General features: G+C 61.9%; 1 protein-coding gene across 1 annotated transcript in view; it reads right to left on the bottom strand.

Annotated features, from left to right (window-relative positions):
• Window positions 1-4429: 4429 nt before the first annotated feature.
• The window catches only part of KIAA0513 (KIAA0513 ortholog), a 58395-nt gene continuing 46500 nt past the window's right edge, over window positions 4430-16324 (bottom strand). The window contains exons 6-13 of the mRNA XM_077754084.1: window positions 16125-16324; window positions 15319-15359; window positions 14687-14765; window positions 12850-12927; window positions 11802-11831; window positions 8852-8932; window positions 8400-8494; window positions 4430-7091 (exon numbers count right to left, since the gene is read on the bottom strand). The exon at window positions 16125-16324 is cut by the window's right edge and continues 17 nt beyond it. Of these exons, the coding sequence (XP_077610210.1) occupies window positions 7042-7091; window positions 8400-8494; window positions 8852-8932; window positions 11802-11831; window positions 12850-12927; window positions 14687-14765; window positions 15319-15359; window positions 16125-16324 (654 nt within the window). The 3' untranslated portion in view covers window positions 4430-7041. The remainder of the gene's footprint in view (window positions 7092-8399; window positions 8495-8851; window positions 8933-11801; window positions 11832-12849; window positions 12928-14686; window positions 14766-15318; window positions 15360-16124) is intronic.

Genomic DNA, 16324 nt, shown 5'->3' with positions numbered 1-16324 from the left:
AAAGGTCTGCCTTTTCCAGCCACTTCAGAAGAGCTTCTCTCTTTCTGGGCCCCAGAGGCAGAGGGGGGCGCTCAGCGTCACTGATCTCCAGGGTCCCCTTCTCTGTGTATGTTTGTTCTCTGCTCCTCCCTGAAGGCGAACTCACCACTGCTTGGCCAGAGCAACTGGCGCAGGTGTGTGCAGGGGGAGGGCATGCCCGCACCGCTTCCGCGGAAGGACTGACCTGGGGAGTGGGCGCCTCGTCCAAGCGCGGGCAGAGAGGAGCGGGGCTTCGGGGGAGCCGAGCCGGACGCCCCCTGCAGACAGAGCTCACAGGGTTCAAGGGCAAGGCCGTACTCAAGGCGGACAAGGCCATGGCACGGGGTGCTCAGGGGCCTGAGGAGTCCACCCATCCTGCAGCATGCGCACGACCCGGAGCCAGCCAGGCTCACAGCGGACCCCAGCCAAGTCCAAGGCAGCTTCCAGAAGCCGAACGCGCGACCCANCTGCCCCCTGTCGGCCCTCGGGGGCGGTGCAGGACGTCCCGCCACAGTTCGAAGGCGGCCAGGGCGCCTGGGGGGTCCCTTCCAGGTTGAAGTTCACCCCGCACGGAGCCACATACCCTACGTCTCCGCCAAAGATAGTTCAGGAACAACGGATCGGGAACTGTATGGAATGAAATGAATGCAGCCACAAACACTACTACGTACACCAACATTCACTCAAAACTGTCCACAGATCAATTTCAAATGCACATCTATAAAAATTCTAGAATACATATAGAAGGGAATCTACGTGACTTTGGGTTTGGTGATGGGTTTCACCCTAAATACCAAAAGCCCACCAACCCCCACACAGAAATCAAGGCAAGCCACAGACTCGGAGAGAGTATTTGCTAACAGGTAAAGGTCCGAAGGGCAAACGTAGCTCCGTGTCCTGCATCATCGGCGAGTGACAAACCCAACCACAGTGACCTCACGCTGCACACCTTCCAGCATGGCTAAACCCCCAAACCACGACAATGACATCTCCGCCCACTGGGGGATGAGGCTCAGGACGCTGCCCTGAAACACACAACTCAACTGGATACATTTTAAGGTCTACGTGGCTTCCTCAAACACCTCATACATCCGGTGGCATCTCCATCCAGAACACAGAGGGGTTCCCCTCAAATGCCCCTTTCAGGTCAGCGGGAGAAAGGTTACACCCTCCAGAAACGCCTTGTGAAAGCGTCACTGCTTAAACTGCTTTGTGAATTTTGGAGCACGCATTTTCAATGTCATCCTACAACATTTAGACGGGAACGTTTGGTCGTTTTTCTGTCTTAAATAGGTGGGAGCCCTCCCAAGGCACCTCTCCCTGGGGTTCTTTCCCCATCGGGAGAGCAAAGGGAGGGACGGCAGTCGGACGCACAGCCTTGTGCACACCACCTCTGGTCCTCACGGGACCCCCTAGGCTAGCTCGTGTGCTCCTTCCCATTTTACAGGTGAAGAAAGTGAGGCTCACAGAACGATTTAACGATTGGTGGGGAGGTGGAATGGGACCTGGCCTCTTTCCCCGGGCCACCCCATGCTCTTCTAGTTCTCTGCTGCCCCAACGGGGTCCCTCCTCGTCCACGTATCTGAATCCCACACTTGCCTGCTGCTGCTGGAGCACAAGAGGAAGGGACAGACATGATGGCCTGGGGTTGGGAGCATCCACCCCTCTGTGTGTGGGTAAGACCAGGTGGCGTTCTCCACACTGGGTGAGAGAACTGGGAATGTGGAGGTCAGGTCTCACCCCAGCCTGCATACCCCGTGCTGGCCCCTGGGCCCTGTGTGGCAGCCCCTCGGGCTGAGATCCTTCCCCCAAACTCGCAAACTGATATCATGACCTGCGCATAAGTTGGGCGCTCAACCGACTGAGCCCCCCAGGCACCCCAGCTATTGACTTCGTACAATTAGAAAAAGAGAAAGCCCGACATTTCAGAACACGCGCCTGTCACACCTCATTGGAAGGGACTGATAGAGGCACCTTGCTTCTGTCCGGGTGCAGCTGGGCTCCGCCTCCCCCACTGAGCCCCTGAAACCCAGTGGGGGGGTCGGCTGGGGTTCAGAGGAAGAGCGGGATCAGGAGTCCAGCTAGAAGGGGCTCCAGGCATCCCAGAGGCCCTGGCTGAGGTCTGGTCCAGGGGTCCCCCCCCGGCAGACCCCTACACAGACAAAGGGTCCTCACAGATACGTGAAAACAAAAATTAAACAGATCAGCTTTTTTTTTTTTAAGATTATTTATTTGCGTTTCCACCTTCTGACAATCTGAGGTGCAATATAGAGACACGTAGTTTTTTCTTCATAGGAAACAGTTTTGATTTTAGCACTGTTCTCAGATCTTCCGCCTTGAAACCTCCTCAGCCTTGAAATACTGCTTGTAAAACATCACCGACCGGGACACAGAGCTGCAGAACTGTATCAGCGAGAACACTCGCTTCACTGAACTTGACTTTGACTTTGGGTTGACTGAAAGGCAAGGTCTGGGTGTGGCGAAGACAAATTCGGGTCGGAGAGCCGCCCCGTTCTAACGCATTTACATATTTGAAGGGGATGTGAGCCCATTGTCTGAACTTCTAGCAGCTCCTCGCGGTGAAAGGTTTGAAGGGACAGCCCCAGGCCCACCCAATGCCGCACCCCTGTCAGAGCTGACGTGTGGGAACCGTGCCCGCAGCGCCTCCCCCTCTCCTTCCACGAGCACATGTCCAGGACCAAGGAGGGAACGGGGACTGTCCCCCAGTCCCAGGACTGACTGGTGGGTCAAGGCGGATTTGCCAGCCGGTGGCCCCTTTTGTCTGAAGTCCAAACCCCTTCAGGTGCAGCTCGGGTGGGCTCCAGGCTACAGCCGGCTTGGCTCTGACCCTACCCTGGTGGAGCCTCCAACTGTGCAGGTTAGGGGACCCCAACCGTGTGGGGCCCCTGTGACAGGCTTGTGCGTGGCAGTTACAGGAAGCTGGGCAAACCCAGACCATCCTGTCTTCCAGAAATGATAAGCTTATTACCCCTTTCCATTAGTAACCACGAGCCCCACAGGCAGAGCGCGGCCGTACTTGAACCCTGGGCGCACGTGAATCCCCTGGACACAGCTCGGTGGGGCTCCACTCCCGAGCTCTGGTTGACTCGGGGAACACGGGCCAGCACCCAGGGAACAGAGCACGCTGGCCCCCGGGAGGCCCTTCCGTCTGTCCCCAAGCAGTGGGATTCTCGGGCCCAGGGACAACAAGGGAATGGATGACGCCCGTTTGCAGCCACACGGCGACAAGGATGTGTGGGACACGTGGCCCNGCAGTGGGATTCTCGGGCCCAGGGACAACAAGGGAATGGATGACGCCCCTGTTTGCAGCCACACGGCGACAAGGATGTGTGGGACACGTGGCCTGTGTGGCTTTGCCCGAGGTCTGAACACTACGTATTAGTATTAGGGGCGCTTCTAGCCAATATGGTTCCCCTTTGGGTGAAACTCATCCCCGAGGGTCCTGAGGAACCAATGGTTTACAGGGAGCCTGGGGGGAGGCGGCGGGGACCTGGGAGCAAGGGTTCAAGAGAATTACAAGGCTGGGGGGTGAGGGGGACCCCCACCTGGTAGCTGGGTCCATGATTGAGAACGGGGGGCTCTACCCCCCTCCTGAGGGTGGGGCTGGGCTCCGCCCCCTCCTGCCCCCTCCCTCTGGACCACAGACCCTCCTTNGTCCGCGGTTGTAGATAATCTGGTAATAAAGCTGATCCAACCTCACGGGTCCACCAGGATCCTCCCTAAATAAGAGCCAACGAGTCAGGATGCCGGAACGGGCAGAAAGGCCAGGCCCTCAGCTTGTGGCCGTGACCTGCGGCTGCAGTCGCCGCGGTGGATGGAGCCGCTTACGAAGTCGTTCGCGGCACGAATGCCGCGCTTGTCACATCAGGAGTCCGGGTGCCAGGCGCTCGCGGACGGGCTAGCCACGCAGAGCGGTCCGTGGAGGCGCAGCCCTCGAGGCTGGGCCTTCTCCCCACGGCCGGGGGCCCCGCTGTCCAGCTGGCCTCGGAGAAGTCACGGGACCCGCTTCTTTCAACTCCGAAAAGGAGGGCAGAGAGAGGTGGGGCGATCGTCCGGCCCCCGCCTAACCCTGGCCGCGCTAGCTGGCCGACCTGCATAGCCTAGATTTTAATTTGGGCACTTAACTCAGGAAATGGGCTCTTTCCCCTCCTCCTTTTGGTAATTTAAGAGCTTCTTGGCAAATCCCCCCCCCCCTTTTTTTGGCAATAGGAAAATCATAGTTGACTCCATTTCACTGTACAAGTCACTTAGACTGTCAGAATCTGGTTCTCCTAGCTTTGGTTGAACACACACGGACACACAAAGCAGACGCGATCTGAAAAGTGACGGGCCCCTCTTCCCATCTACCAACGTTGCTAAAACCGAAACAAAGGCTAAACGCACACAAAGCTGCATCTCAACATCGTCCCGATTTCCAAGCAGGGAACTTTCCTATTTGGGCAGACAGGCGTCCGGCTGAGGGCGCCTCACACGCCCACCTCCCCGCGTCCCTGAGGACAGACAGCGGGAATCAGAAACGCCACTGGGCCTTCGGAGCCCCTGGCTTCGAACACCGCACCCGCCGGGACGTGCAAGTCTCTTGTCGCATATGATCTGATGCTTCCTGCACGGAGTCGACGGTTCCCGAGTTTACAGGAAGAGCTGGCAGGGAAAAGCGCCCCCGTGTACTCGCTGCTTGCTGGGACGGGCAAGAGCGTCCCCCGTGGTCTGCTGTGGCCGGGCCCCGGAGGGAAGAGACGGCATTGCAGGGACAGAGGAAAACGCCTGGGGCGAGCTGCTTTCTAGGTGCCGCTGGCCAGAGGCACCGGAGGGAGCGAGTCTACCACCAGCTGACGGCATCAAGCCCTCTGAGGCGGCCCAGGTCTCTGGGAGCATCTGAGCCACTGCCGGGGTCAGGACCGTAGGGACGGGAGTGGGGGGCACCCAGCAGCCTTTGCGGCTATTTCAAGAGGCCTATGGGGCGGGGGGGAGGGTCTCAGGATCACTTGTGAAGTTAAAGTGCTTGGAAAAGCCCAAAGAAGTCACAGCTGCATTTCCCTGCAGCGGCCGCCTGGCCCGCCCCCACCCCGGCAGGAAAGGGCTGCCACGTGCCCCCGGAACGCTGGAGAAGTCTCAGAACCCACTCCTCTCCCTCCAGAAACCGTTCCAAACTTCTATACAAAACTCTTATATACACAACGGTAAGTCTTCTGTGCATCTTAGGATAAAGGAACGCATTTCAGCTACTAAGAGATGACTGATAAAGCCAATGACACGGCCGTGCAGGGAGAGCCGTGCAGGGGCCTGGGACAGACCCCTCTGTGCCGCCCGGATCCTACAGAGGGGGAGGGGAGCACAGCACAGGGGGAGGGGAGCGCGGGGCACATCCGGGCGCACGGTGGGGCACTTGTAGGAGGGGGTGCATCTTGAAGCAGGTGTCGGAGGAGGGGCCCACGTACCCATTCGTTTGACCTTATTTCTCAAAATGCGTTGGGTGGAGGTGCCGTCCCTGGGGTCCAATGCTGGCTGGGGGGCGGGGGGCCTCCAGTCTGAGTGACCTGCCCAGCAACAGGGCTGTGCTTTGTCTGGTGACACTGCCAGACAGGCTGGTGTCACACACACGCACACACGCGCACACACGCACGGAGCCATCACAAGAACGGACTGAGCCTCGGGGCGGTGTCTGGCCAGCAGCGTCGCACACAGACCACAAGCTCCCGCCACCTCTCCCGCCATCGCCTAGATGTGGGTGCTGCCGCTCGGTTGGCACGTGCTGTCTCTGGAACGTTCCAGGGAGGCGCCCCGCGAGGGAAAGCGTCCCGGCACTGGCTGGGCGGGTGACTACCAGGCACGTATTTGCTGTACTCGAGAGGACACGGTGAGGTGACGACCGCGAGGTGGGGAGGCAGAGAAGGGACACGGGAGGGGAGGATGGGGGAGGGGAGAGCCCGCCAGGCCTACCCCAAGGTCAGTGCCCGAGAGCAACGGGCGGACGCAGAGGGACCCGCACTGATGGAAACGGGCACACCTGGGGGCCGCGTGGTGGAGGCCTGTCTTCAGGGGTCAGTCCTCTCGGCTGGTCCACGGCGCCCGGTCTGAGCCCACAGGGAAGGGCCACGGTTCCCGGGCACCACGTGGGAGACGAGGGGGCGGCTGCGGGAACGAGGTCCACCCGCATGGGCAGGGGAGGCCGAGGCGCCGTCCCACAGCCCCGCTAACGAGCCTCACAAGTGCCACCACGTCTGCAACACCAACACAGATTTCCCCGTCATCTCTGCTTCCACGGAAAGCGTGGCTGTCCTGTAGCCACCAAAGCAACTTCTCTTCTCTGTGCCTCCTGGCGGGACACACACAGTCCGCGCTCCCACCGGGGAGCGGCCGGCAGCGGCCTCTGTGTCCCAGAGGGAAGCTGTCAGCCGAGCAGGCACCGCCGCAGACGCCGGGGTGCTGGTGTGACTCAGCCCCGCCCGCGCCTCCACGTCCCGGGAAGAAGGTCCTCACACCCGTCTGTCTCCGTCCCTAAACCAGGAAGTGTCTCTTTCCTCCCGGGCCTTCCTGTGACTCCGGTTCCTGTCACGTGGCGGGGACCGGACAGAGACCAGCAGCAGCCACGGACCCCCATGGCCTGGCCCCTCGGCCCCCGACAGCCCGGGGTCCCCGGCCAGCTCACGGCGCCCTTCTCGGCATTCGCACGTGCATCCCACCCCCTCTCCCTCCTGCTCCTCCACTCGGTCCTGTGTCACAGGCCTGACACTCAGGAGTGGGCACAGTCACCTTGGTTTTGGCCACGTAATCCCAGGGACACTTTGGCACGTGGATGGGGGAGCAGACAAGGCAGAGGGGAGCTGGGGAGGTCGAGCAACCAGATTCTTCTAACCGCTAGTTCTCAGGCAGCGTGGGGCGGCTCTGGGTGCCGCCAACGTCATGCAGGGTCATTGGGTGGGGTGACGGGCGTCGCTGGCCCAGGACAGCGGTGTGGACCCTCAGTCCTCCTGGGGGGCCTCGGGCCACCTCCCGCGGCCTCTACTCGGCGGCCATCTGCTCAATGTGGTCGCTCAGCAGCTTGTACTGCTCTGGAAAAGAGAACAACGTTAATTCTCAGAAGACGGATGGCGACACGGGCAGGTAGGTCCTGCCCCGGGGGTCCGGGCACTGACAGAGCAGGACCTGTCCGGGAACAGCCAGTACCAGCTCCTGCGGGGACACCGGAGCCCTCGGCCGCTAGCACGCTGCCCGCCAGGCGCCTGGAAGGGGGCTGCTTGGAAATGGGGCGAGCCTGGAAAGCGGGGTGCCGCTGGACGCAGGGCACCAGAGCGGCCGGGCCAGGGTCCCACGTGCTGCGCCTGGCTGGGTGGCGGGCAGGGGTCGTGTGCTTGCCCAGCACTGTGGGGCTGATGACGACGATATTCCGTGATTCTCCAGGGGAGCGTGGAGCACTGTCCGGCCTCCTCAGGCCACTCCTCTGTGGCCCCGTTTAACGGGGTACGGGACAGAGGGCTGTTTTGTTTTGCTTTACTTATTTTTTGAGAAAGCTGGAATTTTTTTTTAATGTTTATGCATTTTTGAGAGACAGAGCGTGAGCAGGGGAGGGGCAGAGAGAGAGGGAGACACAGAATCTGAAGCAGCTTCGGGCTCTGAGCTGTCAGCACAGAGCCCGACGCGGGGCTCGAACCCACGAACTGCGAGATCATGACCTGAGCTGAAGTCAGATGCTTAACTGACTGAGTCCCCCAGGCGCCCCAGTTTTTTTTTTTTAAAGGAATACTGTGTGAATCCAAATACGCCTAACTGTTTAAGTGGAAGACATTTTAGGCCATGAGGGAAAATTGTGGAAGCAGGTGGAACGATCCGTAAAGGCTGGCTTCACTAGTAGACCAGGGGGGCTGACACGCAGCATAGCCTCTTCCATCACAGAAGTCAGAGATTCTAGAAAAACAAGGACCCCGTCTGCCCCCACCCCCGCCTGCCCCCACACCTCTCATGGCAGTGTGGCTCAAGACAAAAACCAGGCACATGGTGGCCACTTAGGAAGGGCAACTTGCGGTCGGATAGCGGCCAGTGTCAAGTTCAGAGTCTGGGCGCCAAGTTACGTCTTTATCTTTGACGCTGTTTGCGAGCATGGAGCCGGTAAGCCCCCCGACCCCGGCCCACCAAGCCCCGCCCTGGCAAATACCGCCTGGCACAAATGGGTTTCCCAGCACAGTGCCAAGGGTCCCGTGCACTTGCATCGACAGGAGCGCACAGGACCGGAGACCCTGCCAGATAGTTCAGCACGTTTCTAACTGAAGCAGCAGCAATGCTTTGGGTGGGGGTGGGGTGTCCCGGCAGGCAGAGCGCTCGCTCCCAGGGCCCCGGCCCCGCCCGCCTCTGGCCCCGCTCACCCTCGTCCAGGCTGCCGATCACCGCCTGCTTCTTCAGGAAGTCGCTGCACAGCTTCTGGTTCAGCCCGAATGCCAGCATGTTGTGGGTGAATGTGCTGGAGGGAGACGCCGGGGGCTGGGACCCTTCCTGCTCCCTGGGGAGGGGGGCCGGGGCCCGACACGCAGCCCCCCTGCCCAAGGTGTCAGAAGCAAGACTGCCCACCACCAAGCATGGGGTCGGGACGCGGGTTCCCTGGGAACTAGAACTTTCCCGGGAAACCGTGCTTTCGAGCCGCATGAGAGTACACAGACGTCAGGGATGCCACCCCTGCCTCCTCCGGGGGCCCCTCGTCATGGCAGCCGGGCAAGAGGAGGACGGGTCTGCCCGCCCGAGAGAAGCCCAGGCGCAGCCCCCCGCCCCCCCAAGTCCGGGACCCCCGGGGTCCCAGGGCGGGTGGCGCCAGGGCCCTCACCCCAGCTGCCCGAAGGTGATGTTCTCGTTGAAGCGCAGGCTGTCGTCCCTCTCCTCCTGGGTCATGCGGCACCACTTCTCCCTGCAAGCACAGGTGACAGGGGAGGGTCTCGGGACCCCATCGCGCCCCCAGCCGCTCGCCCCTGCCCCGGTCTGTGGGTGCTGCGGGCGCCCGCGCGCGTCGGGGGGACGGGGAGCCCTGGCCCGAGGAGCTGCGTGCTCTGTGTTCACACCACGCCTGCCCCAGGTTCAGACACGCCGCCTGGGGAGCCCCAAACACACACGTAACCGCCTCGTCCTTCTGGGGATGAAGATGCCCCAAAGCTCATACGCCTTCTGGTGACCCCGGACAGGTGCCTCGGGCGTGCCCGGAACATTCTCTAGGAGACAAGAGCGCTGTCCCCCCCACCCCATACCCTTCTCTGTGGTTCAAGGGTGGGAGGTCCCGGCCCCGTTCCACAGGCAGAAAGATGTGCAGGGGGGACAGGCCCTGGCGGCGTCCCGGGGCAGCGGGCATACAGAGCCTGACTGGAGGCTCGCAGGCTGGCACCGGGTCTCCGGGCCTCCCTGGCTCGGTGGTGGGGCCTGCACTGCCTCTCGGGGCCGGGAAGCCCGGGGAGCAGCCGAGGCTGGACGCGCCGATGGCCACACTGTCTCGTTAGGCGGGGTCTTGTCTCTGCTGCATTCCCCGTTCCCCCCGCCAGCTTCCTCACGGCTAAGGTTTAGGCTCCACACCCCTCCCCAGAGCACACAGATAAGACCCTGGTCTTCTGGAGGCCCCCGCACCCCATCCCCCATGACCACCGTGAGGAGGCCCTGAGCCTGCAGCAGAGTGAGAGGGCTCGTGCAGCATCTGGGGTGCAGAGGGGGATCTCTGGGCGTTAATCCTGAGCCCCGACTGAGAGCCACGTCCAGCAGCTGCCACAGTGAGTCGTCTCCCCCTGCCCTGGCGGGGCGCCCCTGCCTCGAGTGGACCCGGGTCCATCCAGCTGCTGCACTGACCGCTCCGTCCCCGGCCCCTCAGGCTGCTGGCAGGAGCAGATGCAGGGTCACTTAAGCCCATTTCCCCTTAAAAATTAAGCGCTGGGGGATGAGTCTGACTAGAACGAGGTAGGAGAGAGAGAGAAGACGAGGGAAGGAAGAGGCAGAGTGAGGGAGTGAGGGGTGCGGGCAATGGAGAAACCAAAGGAAGAGGAAAAGAACCACGAACATGGAATCTTCACTGCTCCCCACCCGCCGGGCCCCGGGCCACTCGTGCTGCTGCGGCTTAGCGGGAGGTCACAGGCCCTCAGGGGCGCGACAGCCGCGAGGGGCGGGGCTGCTCCCGTCCCAGTGTCCTCGTGCTGATGACAGGACGCCCATGAAGATCCCCAGGATCCGGTTCCAGGCACCAGGCTAATCCCAGCCCGTTCTCTTTCCCACCCAGTGGTCACCCTTAGGACTGTGCGGGCACGTAAGTCCCCATTCCAGCATCACGCCTGCCGTGGGCAGTTGTGTAGGTTGTACAGTGCACAAGCCCACGCCGTGCGGGAATGGCTCAGCGGCTCTGACCTGGATAAAAAGGTGGTTCTCTTTGCCACAGCCAGGGCTAGAAGTGGGACATTTAATCTGACCTCTGAAGACACAGGTGGAAGGTCATTGGTGGCCCACCGATCGGGTGATGCCTGCCGTCAAATCAATTCCTCACAACGGAGCTCAACACCCGGTGCTGGTCGAGGTCTAACACCACACAGAGGGCAGCGCCCGCAGTGGGGACGTGGATGTGAGCAACAGACACCTTTGGAAAAGCAGGCTCTTCTGCCTCTGAGTATCCTCCACCGAGCTTACCGGAGGCGAGGTGATGCTGGAGGCATCCGGTTGCCCAGGGACCCAGAGCCCACCCCCACCCCAATCTCGAAGGGACACTTGCCCTTCTGGGTGAGGCCCGGGGCACATGTGTGCAGTGCGGTGGGGGGTGGGGGGGCCGGTCCTAGACGCTCTGGGTGAGACGGCCCAGGGGGCCCAGGGGCCGGCATCCCTGGTGGGCTGCATGCCGACCACTCTGAGGGTGGCCGTGATGCCCCAGCCCTCCTGGGCCTCAGCCATGGTGCTAAGAAGCTTTGGGAGGTGGCCGCTAGTCACACTGCCACCCAGAGAGACCGTGGGGACGCCGGGGGCTTTGTACTAAAGGGGCACCCGTTATCCCCAAATGCTCCTTTTACAGCATAATGAGGCTGCATAAGAAACGCGATTTCTCATAACAGAATAAGCACGAGAACTATGCCGCTGATTAAAGGAAGCACACTTCGGGAAATTTCCAGCGAAGAAACAACCATCGTATCAGAAACCGTGTTTTGAACAGGCCGGCCTTGAACTCTAAAAATATGTTACGAAAGACCTCTGACAAATACAAAGGCCAAACCATTAGAGTCAGGCCCCGCTGTGGCTCGAAGGAAACCGCCCTGTTCTAGGCCTTTCTCTCCAGGGACCCCCTCACACACACGCAGCCTCCATGCCACCCAGTGGCCGGGAAGGAGGGGGCAGCTGCCCCAGGGGCAGGGGCGGGGCTGCCAGGCCCCTGCACACCTTGGCGCCTGGCCGTACAGAGGCAGGCCGTCTGCGCCCATCCGGGGCTTCGAGCCAGGACCAGATGACCCAGCATGAAGTCGGCGGCGGAGGGGTTTCCGGGGCCGCCGAGGAGAGGCCGCAGGGCCAGAGGAAGGCTGGAGCCGCTCAGAAGCGGACTTTGCGCGGCCCGCTCCCCACACCGACCCCAGGCCTCGGGGGTCTCCAGTGCCCTCTCTGTTTCCTGATCCTGGGGCTCTGCCCGGCGACCTCCCACCCGTCCCGGCCTGTCCCGGGGCTGGGCTGTGCCCCCTGTGGCAGCCAGTGCGCGGCTCCCGCCCTGAGGTGGCCCGGCTCGGGGGGCCCCCCTGGCCCCGGAACATGAACAAAGTCACGCGGACACACACCTCTTCTCCTCCTCCTCTCCAGCATCCCTTCTGGAGCGGCAGCAGAAACAGGTAAACAGAGGAACACGTCAGAGTCATGCAAGATACGTGGATGGAAAAAAGAGAACAGCGAAAGGGGAGCATTATTACAGGCAGAACAGAGAGACGGAGAGAGATGGGGGGCGGGGGGTCTCAAGACCGGTCATCTGCTGGGAGCCGACAGCTACGGAAGCAGCAAGAGGAAACCCCGTTTGCCTATAAGCATCTCCCGCAGCCTGGCTTCCTGGCAGAGCATGGAGTGCTCTCTCTAGAAGCCCCTGGATGGTTCCAGCATCCCCCCCTCGGCGTGCTCCCTCTCCCCCCGTTAGAGAGGTCTGGAGGCTTCAGGGTCCCGTGACTGGGGAGGGTGCCCATAAGGGGACCCAGGACCGGGAGGGCCGCCGCGCTTTTCCTGCCCGGCCGCCGGACACGGTGGGCAACGCCGGCTCGCTGTGGCCAGAGAGGCAGTGACCTCCAGCCTCCGTGCCGCCGTGAAACGGTTCACAGCAGGGGTCTGCCGATGCGGCAAGAGCACCCGAGGGAGGCTGGGAAGGTCTGTTCAGGCTGCAGACCAGAGGCGTAAGCGGAATGTAGCAGCTCTATCTCCCCGGCCGTTAGCTCTCTCGAGCGGAGTCTGCAGGGGGCGGGAGGGGGGCCAGCCCTGCGCCCCACAGCCCTGTGGCCGTAGTTGGTGCTCAGGATTCTGAATTCTTACAGCGACAGGCAGAGTGGAGCCTTGGGGGTCCCGACGGTTTCATTCCGGGGATGTATGGGTTTGGAGAGGGTCAGGCCACGTCATGCCAGAGCCCGGGGCAGAAAGCGCTCATGCAAGCCGAGGACCCCCACCCATGAAGCTGTGCGTGCCCAGGACCCTCCAGGCAGCTTGCGGGACCACCCCGGGGCCAGAGGGAGCCGACGAGAGACAGACGCCATTGACTGAGCCATCCTGCTTGCCTCTTCAGAAACCGGAAAATAAAGCCGCACCCTGGGCTTCTCCCCCAGGGCAAAGTGGGTCCTGGCGTTGCCCTACCTGGTGGTGGGAGACCGTTTTCTCCTCTCGCAGTGGACGGCGTCGAAGAAAGCCGCATTCCAGAACCTCAGCGTGTGCCTGTGGGACAGAGAGGTGCGTCAGGCCCCCCAGGGAGGGCTGGGAGGCGGGTCCAAGCGCACCAGAGGGTGAGGACGCAGCCACCCGCATCTGTGGGAGTCTCAGAGACACAGAGCGGAGAAGGAAAAAACGAGCACGGGCCTCTGTCCCAGATCGAGGTGAAGGCCGGGGCCCCAGGCCAAGGGTCGCTGCGGCACCCACACACCTCTCTAGGACGAAGGCGCCACGTGTGGGCAGGGCAGCGGCCGGCCAGGCAAGTCCTGCATCCGTCGGGTCAGAGCCGAAGCTGCCACCTGCGGGGCCTGGATGGAGGCCGTCTTCTGCTTCTCCACCCGCGCGGGGCCTCCCAGGGGAAGCAGGGGACTCGGGGGGACCGGCTGCCTTAGAACAGGGTCCAGTAACATAAATGGGAAACTGGCACTGACAGCCTACGTGCAGAGAACAAATGTGTTCCTAGGATCTCCAGAGTAAGAGAGGGAGGGGTCAGCAAACTACGTGGAGGCGTGTGAGCCACACCCGGCCTGCTGCCTGCTCTGTAAGCCAGATTCTACAGGAACACGGCTGTGCCTGTCACGTTGCCCACGGCAGCTTTTACACGTCAACGGCAGGGTTGAGTACTTGCCTGCAAAGCCTGACATTTTTATCACTTGGCCCTTTCTAGAACAATGTGCTGAGCCCTGTTGTGGGGGGTGAGACAGCAGCCAGGTCACAGCCCAGAAGGCCCGAGACGGAGCCCAGGACAGGGGTGACGTGGCCGGTAGCTTCTTCCTGCTTCTGCCGAGCGTGGCCCAGCTGGCGTGGGGCCTCTGTGCACAGTGAGGCTTTGGGACGGCCCGGCCCTTCCTGGCCACACTCCAGTGCCAAGTGCTCCCCAGGGCCACACCGTGGTCTTCCAAGGAGGGGCACGTGGGACACCGTTTGGGCTCCAGGCGCTACCTCTCCACCTACTTGTGAGGGAGTACAACTCGGGGACAAGGGACTACAGCAGCTCAAGCGGTCAAACAGAGCAAGACAGAGAGCCAGGTTTCCCCCGACCACCGGTCTCTCGTTGTCATGATCACTTTCATTCCTGTACATACGGACAGGATAGCTTTATATACATGGGGACAGAATTCACATACCGCGAACTCAGTCTTTTAACGTATACGATTTCACTGTTTCTAGTATATTTGAAGTTGTGCCACCATGACCACTGTGTACTTCCAGAACGCTCCTCAGCCCCCGTAAGCCACCCCCTGTACCCATGAGCAGTCCCCCCCCATCCCCTCCTCGCCTCCTCTGCCTCCAGGGACACACCTATCCCCAACGTTTCATATAAATGGCATCACGCACCATGATGTGTCTCCATCTGGTGTGTTCACTCAGCTAAACGTTTTCTAGGTTCCCCCACGCCATCACCTGTCAGTGATGTTATGCGGCTGAATACCGTGTGGTATGGCTGCATCGCATTTTGTGTCTCTGCGTGCGGACATTTGGGTCCGCTCCGCCTTTTGGCTATGACGCACCTACGCGTGTGACGTTTTGCTCGAGGACCTGCCTTGGCCTGTTTTGAGGGCCCTGCCGCGCAGAGGGGAGCTGCGCGACCGTTCCGCACGGCGGGCTACCCAGTTTACGTTCCCGCCAGCGCCGCATGAGGGTTCTGATCCCCCCACGGCCTCACGGACACCTGCCATCGTTCACCTTTTTTACTGTGGCCCCTCCTGGCGGGCAGTGACCGCGGCTTCTGAAGGAGCCAGTGGCGCTGGGGCTGCGGCCTTACCAGATGGGCTGCTGCTTCAGGTGTGTGTACAGGTAGATCTTCTCCCCCTTCCTCTCTTCCTCCGGGCTGCACACGGTCACTGCGGGCGGGGGACGGGGGGGAGGGGTGGTGAGCAAGACCGACCGTGGCTCTGGCTGCAGCCACGCATTGGCCAACCCCTCAGGGACCCTCCCCGCGGGCACTGGTTACGGATGCGTGTAGCTGGAATTCCGAGACAGCTTTTCTGCCCCCGCCTGGCGTTGGGACCTCCCGCCTGGCGATGGGGCCTCCCGCCTGGGGACGGGGCCTCCCGCCTGGCGATGGGGCCTCCCGCCTGGGGACGGGGCCTCCCGCCTGGCGATGGGGCCTCCCGCCTGGCGATGGGGCCTCCCGCCGAGGGCAGTGTCCCCGGAAGAGCTCCCCCCCCAACACTTTCCATCACTTCTCTGGGACAAGGACTTTGGTTCCTGAATCCTCTGCCCAGAAAAGAGGTTTTTCCCCAGAAATTCAATAGGAAATGGCAGACGGGGGTGGAGAGGAGTCGGGGATCATCCGGGGCAGCATCTGGTGACGTGGGGAAGGGACCTGGATATTCAGGTGGGGCTGTGAGGGACCGGCGGCCGGCTCACTCGCCCCCGCTGGGAGGCACTCACCGGTCTTCTGCGGCTTCTCCTTGGGCTTGCTCTCCTCCTCCCTGGGGGAGAGACCCCGCAGCGGTGAGGGAATGACCCTCCCCACGCCCATTGTCTCAGTCTACACTGCTGAAACCAAATTATATCTCATGAGCGATGGATACATTTGCTGCGGTTTTCTCTGAAAGTGTTGGGTCAACGCAGCGTTTACCAATTGCCAATCTCCCTGAATCAAGATGTGGCATTTAGGCTTCCTTGCACCATTTTCTCTGAATCTAAAGCTGCCTGGACCGGACAAAGAACGGAGCTGCGTCACCGGGCGGTAACCCGCCATGGGAGGTGACAGTGGGGACTGTGGGGGGGTGGGGACAGGCACCGGGAGCCCGGGGCGCTCTCTTGCTGATGTGCCCCCTTTCCTGGGAGGGCTTCACTTCCACACCCCACTTTCAAACGCCCCGTCCCAGAAGGCTCCTGAGCTCCTGTGGGAGAACGGCCCGGGGACAAGGGTCTCACCGCTGCCCACTGACTCTCACCGCGGGGCTTGTCATCCCGCTCCCGCCCGCGGGCAGTGTCCACAGGCTCCCGTCTGTCCCAGGAAACACGCTCCCCAGGGGACATCCCCGCCTGGCAGCCACCCAATAGCCTTTGCAAACCACAGAACACTGCGGGGGTGGGGTGTCTCAAGCAGGACTGGTGGCTGGCGGGCCCCCAAGGTCACCAGACTCCTACACGGCCAGCCCAGCGCCCCCCGCCACCGGCAGGCTGAACGTGGTCTCTGCCGTGGGTCCCGGAGGGACGCAACCCCCCCCACCCCCCACGACACTCACTCTGGTTTCCTGGCCAGGGGCCCCTTCAGCTTGGTCTCCAGCCCCCCGAAGAAGCCCTTGACATTCTCGGTCTTGGCCGACGTGTTCTTGAGCAGCCGCTCGGCGATGTCCTTCTTCTCCGCCAGCCAGCTGTTGGCCGACTTGAGGTAGGAGTCGATGCTCCCCGCGGGTTTCTCCTTGGACTCGGGGGTCAGCAGCTG

The sequence above is a fragment of the Crocuta crocuta genome, unplaced genomic scaffold, assembly GCF_008692635.1.
Source record: "Crocuta crocuta isolate KB4526 unplaced genomic scaffold, BGI_CrCroc_1.0 scaffold61, whole genome shotgun sequence".
Lineage (NCBI taxonomy): Eukaryota > Metazoa > Chordata > Mammalia > Carnivora > Hyaenidae > Crocuta > Crocuta crocuta.
The sequence above is the reverse complement of the archived record's forward strand: the minus strand, read 5'-3'. Positions and strand labels throughout refer to the sequence as shown.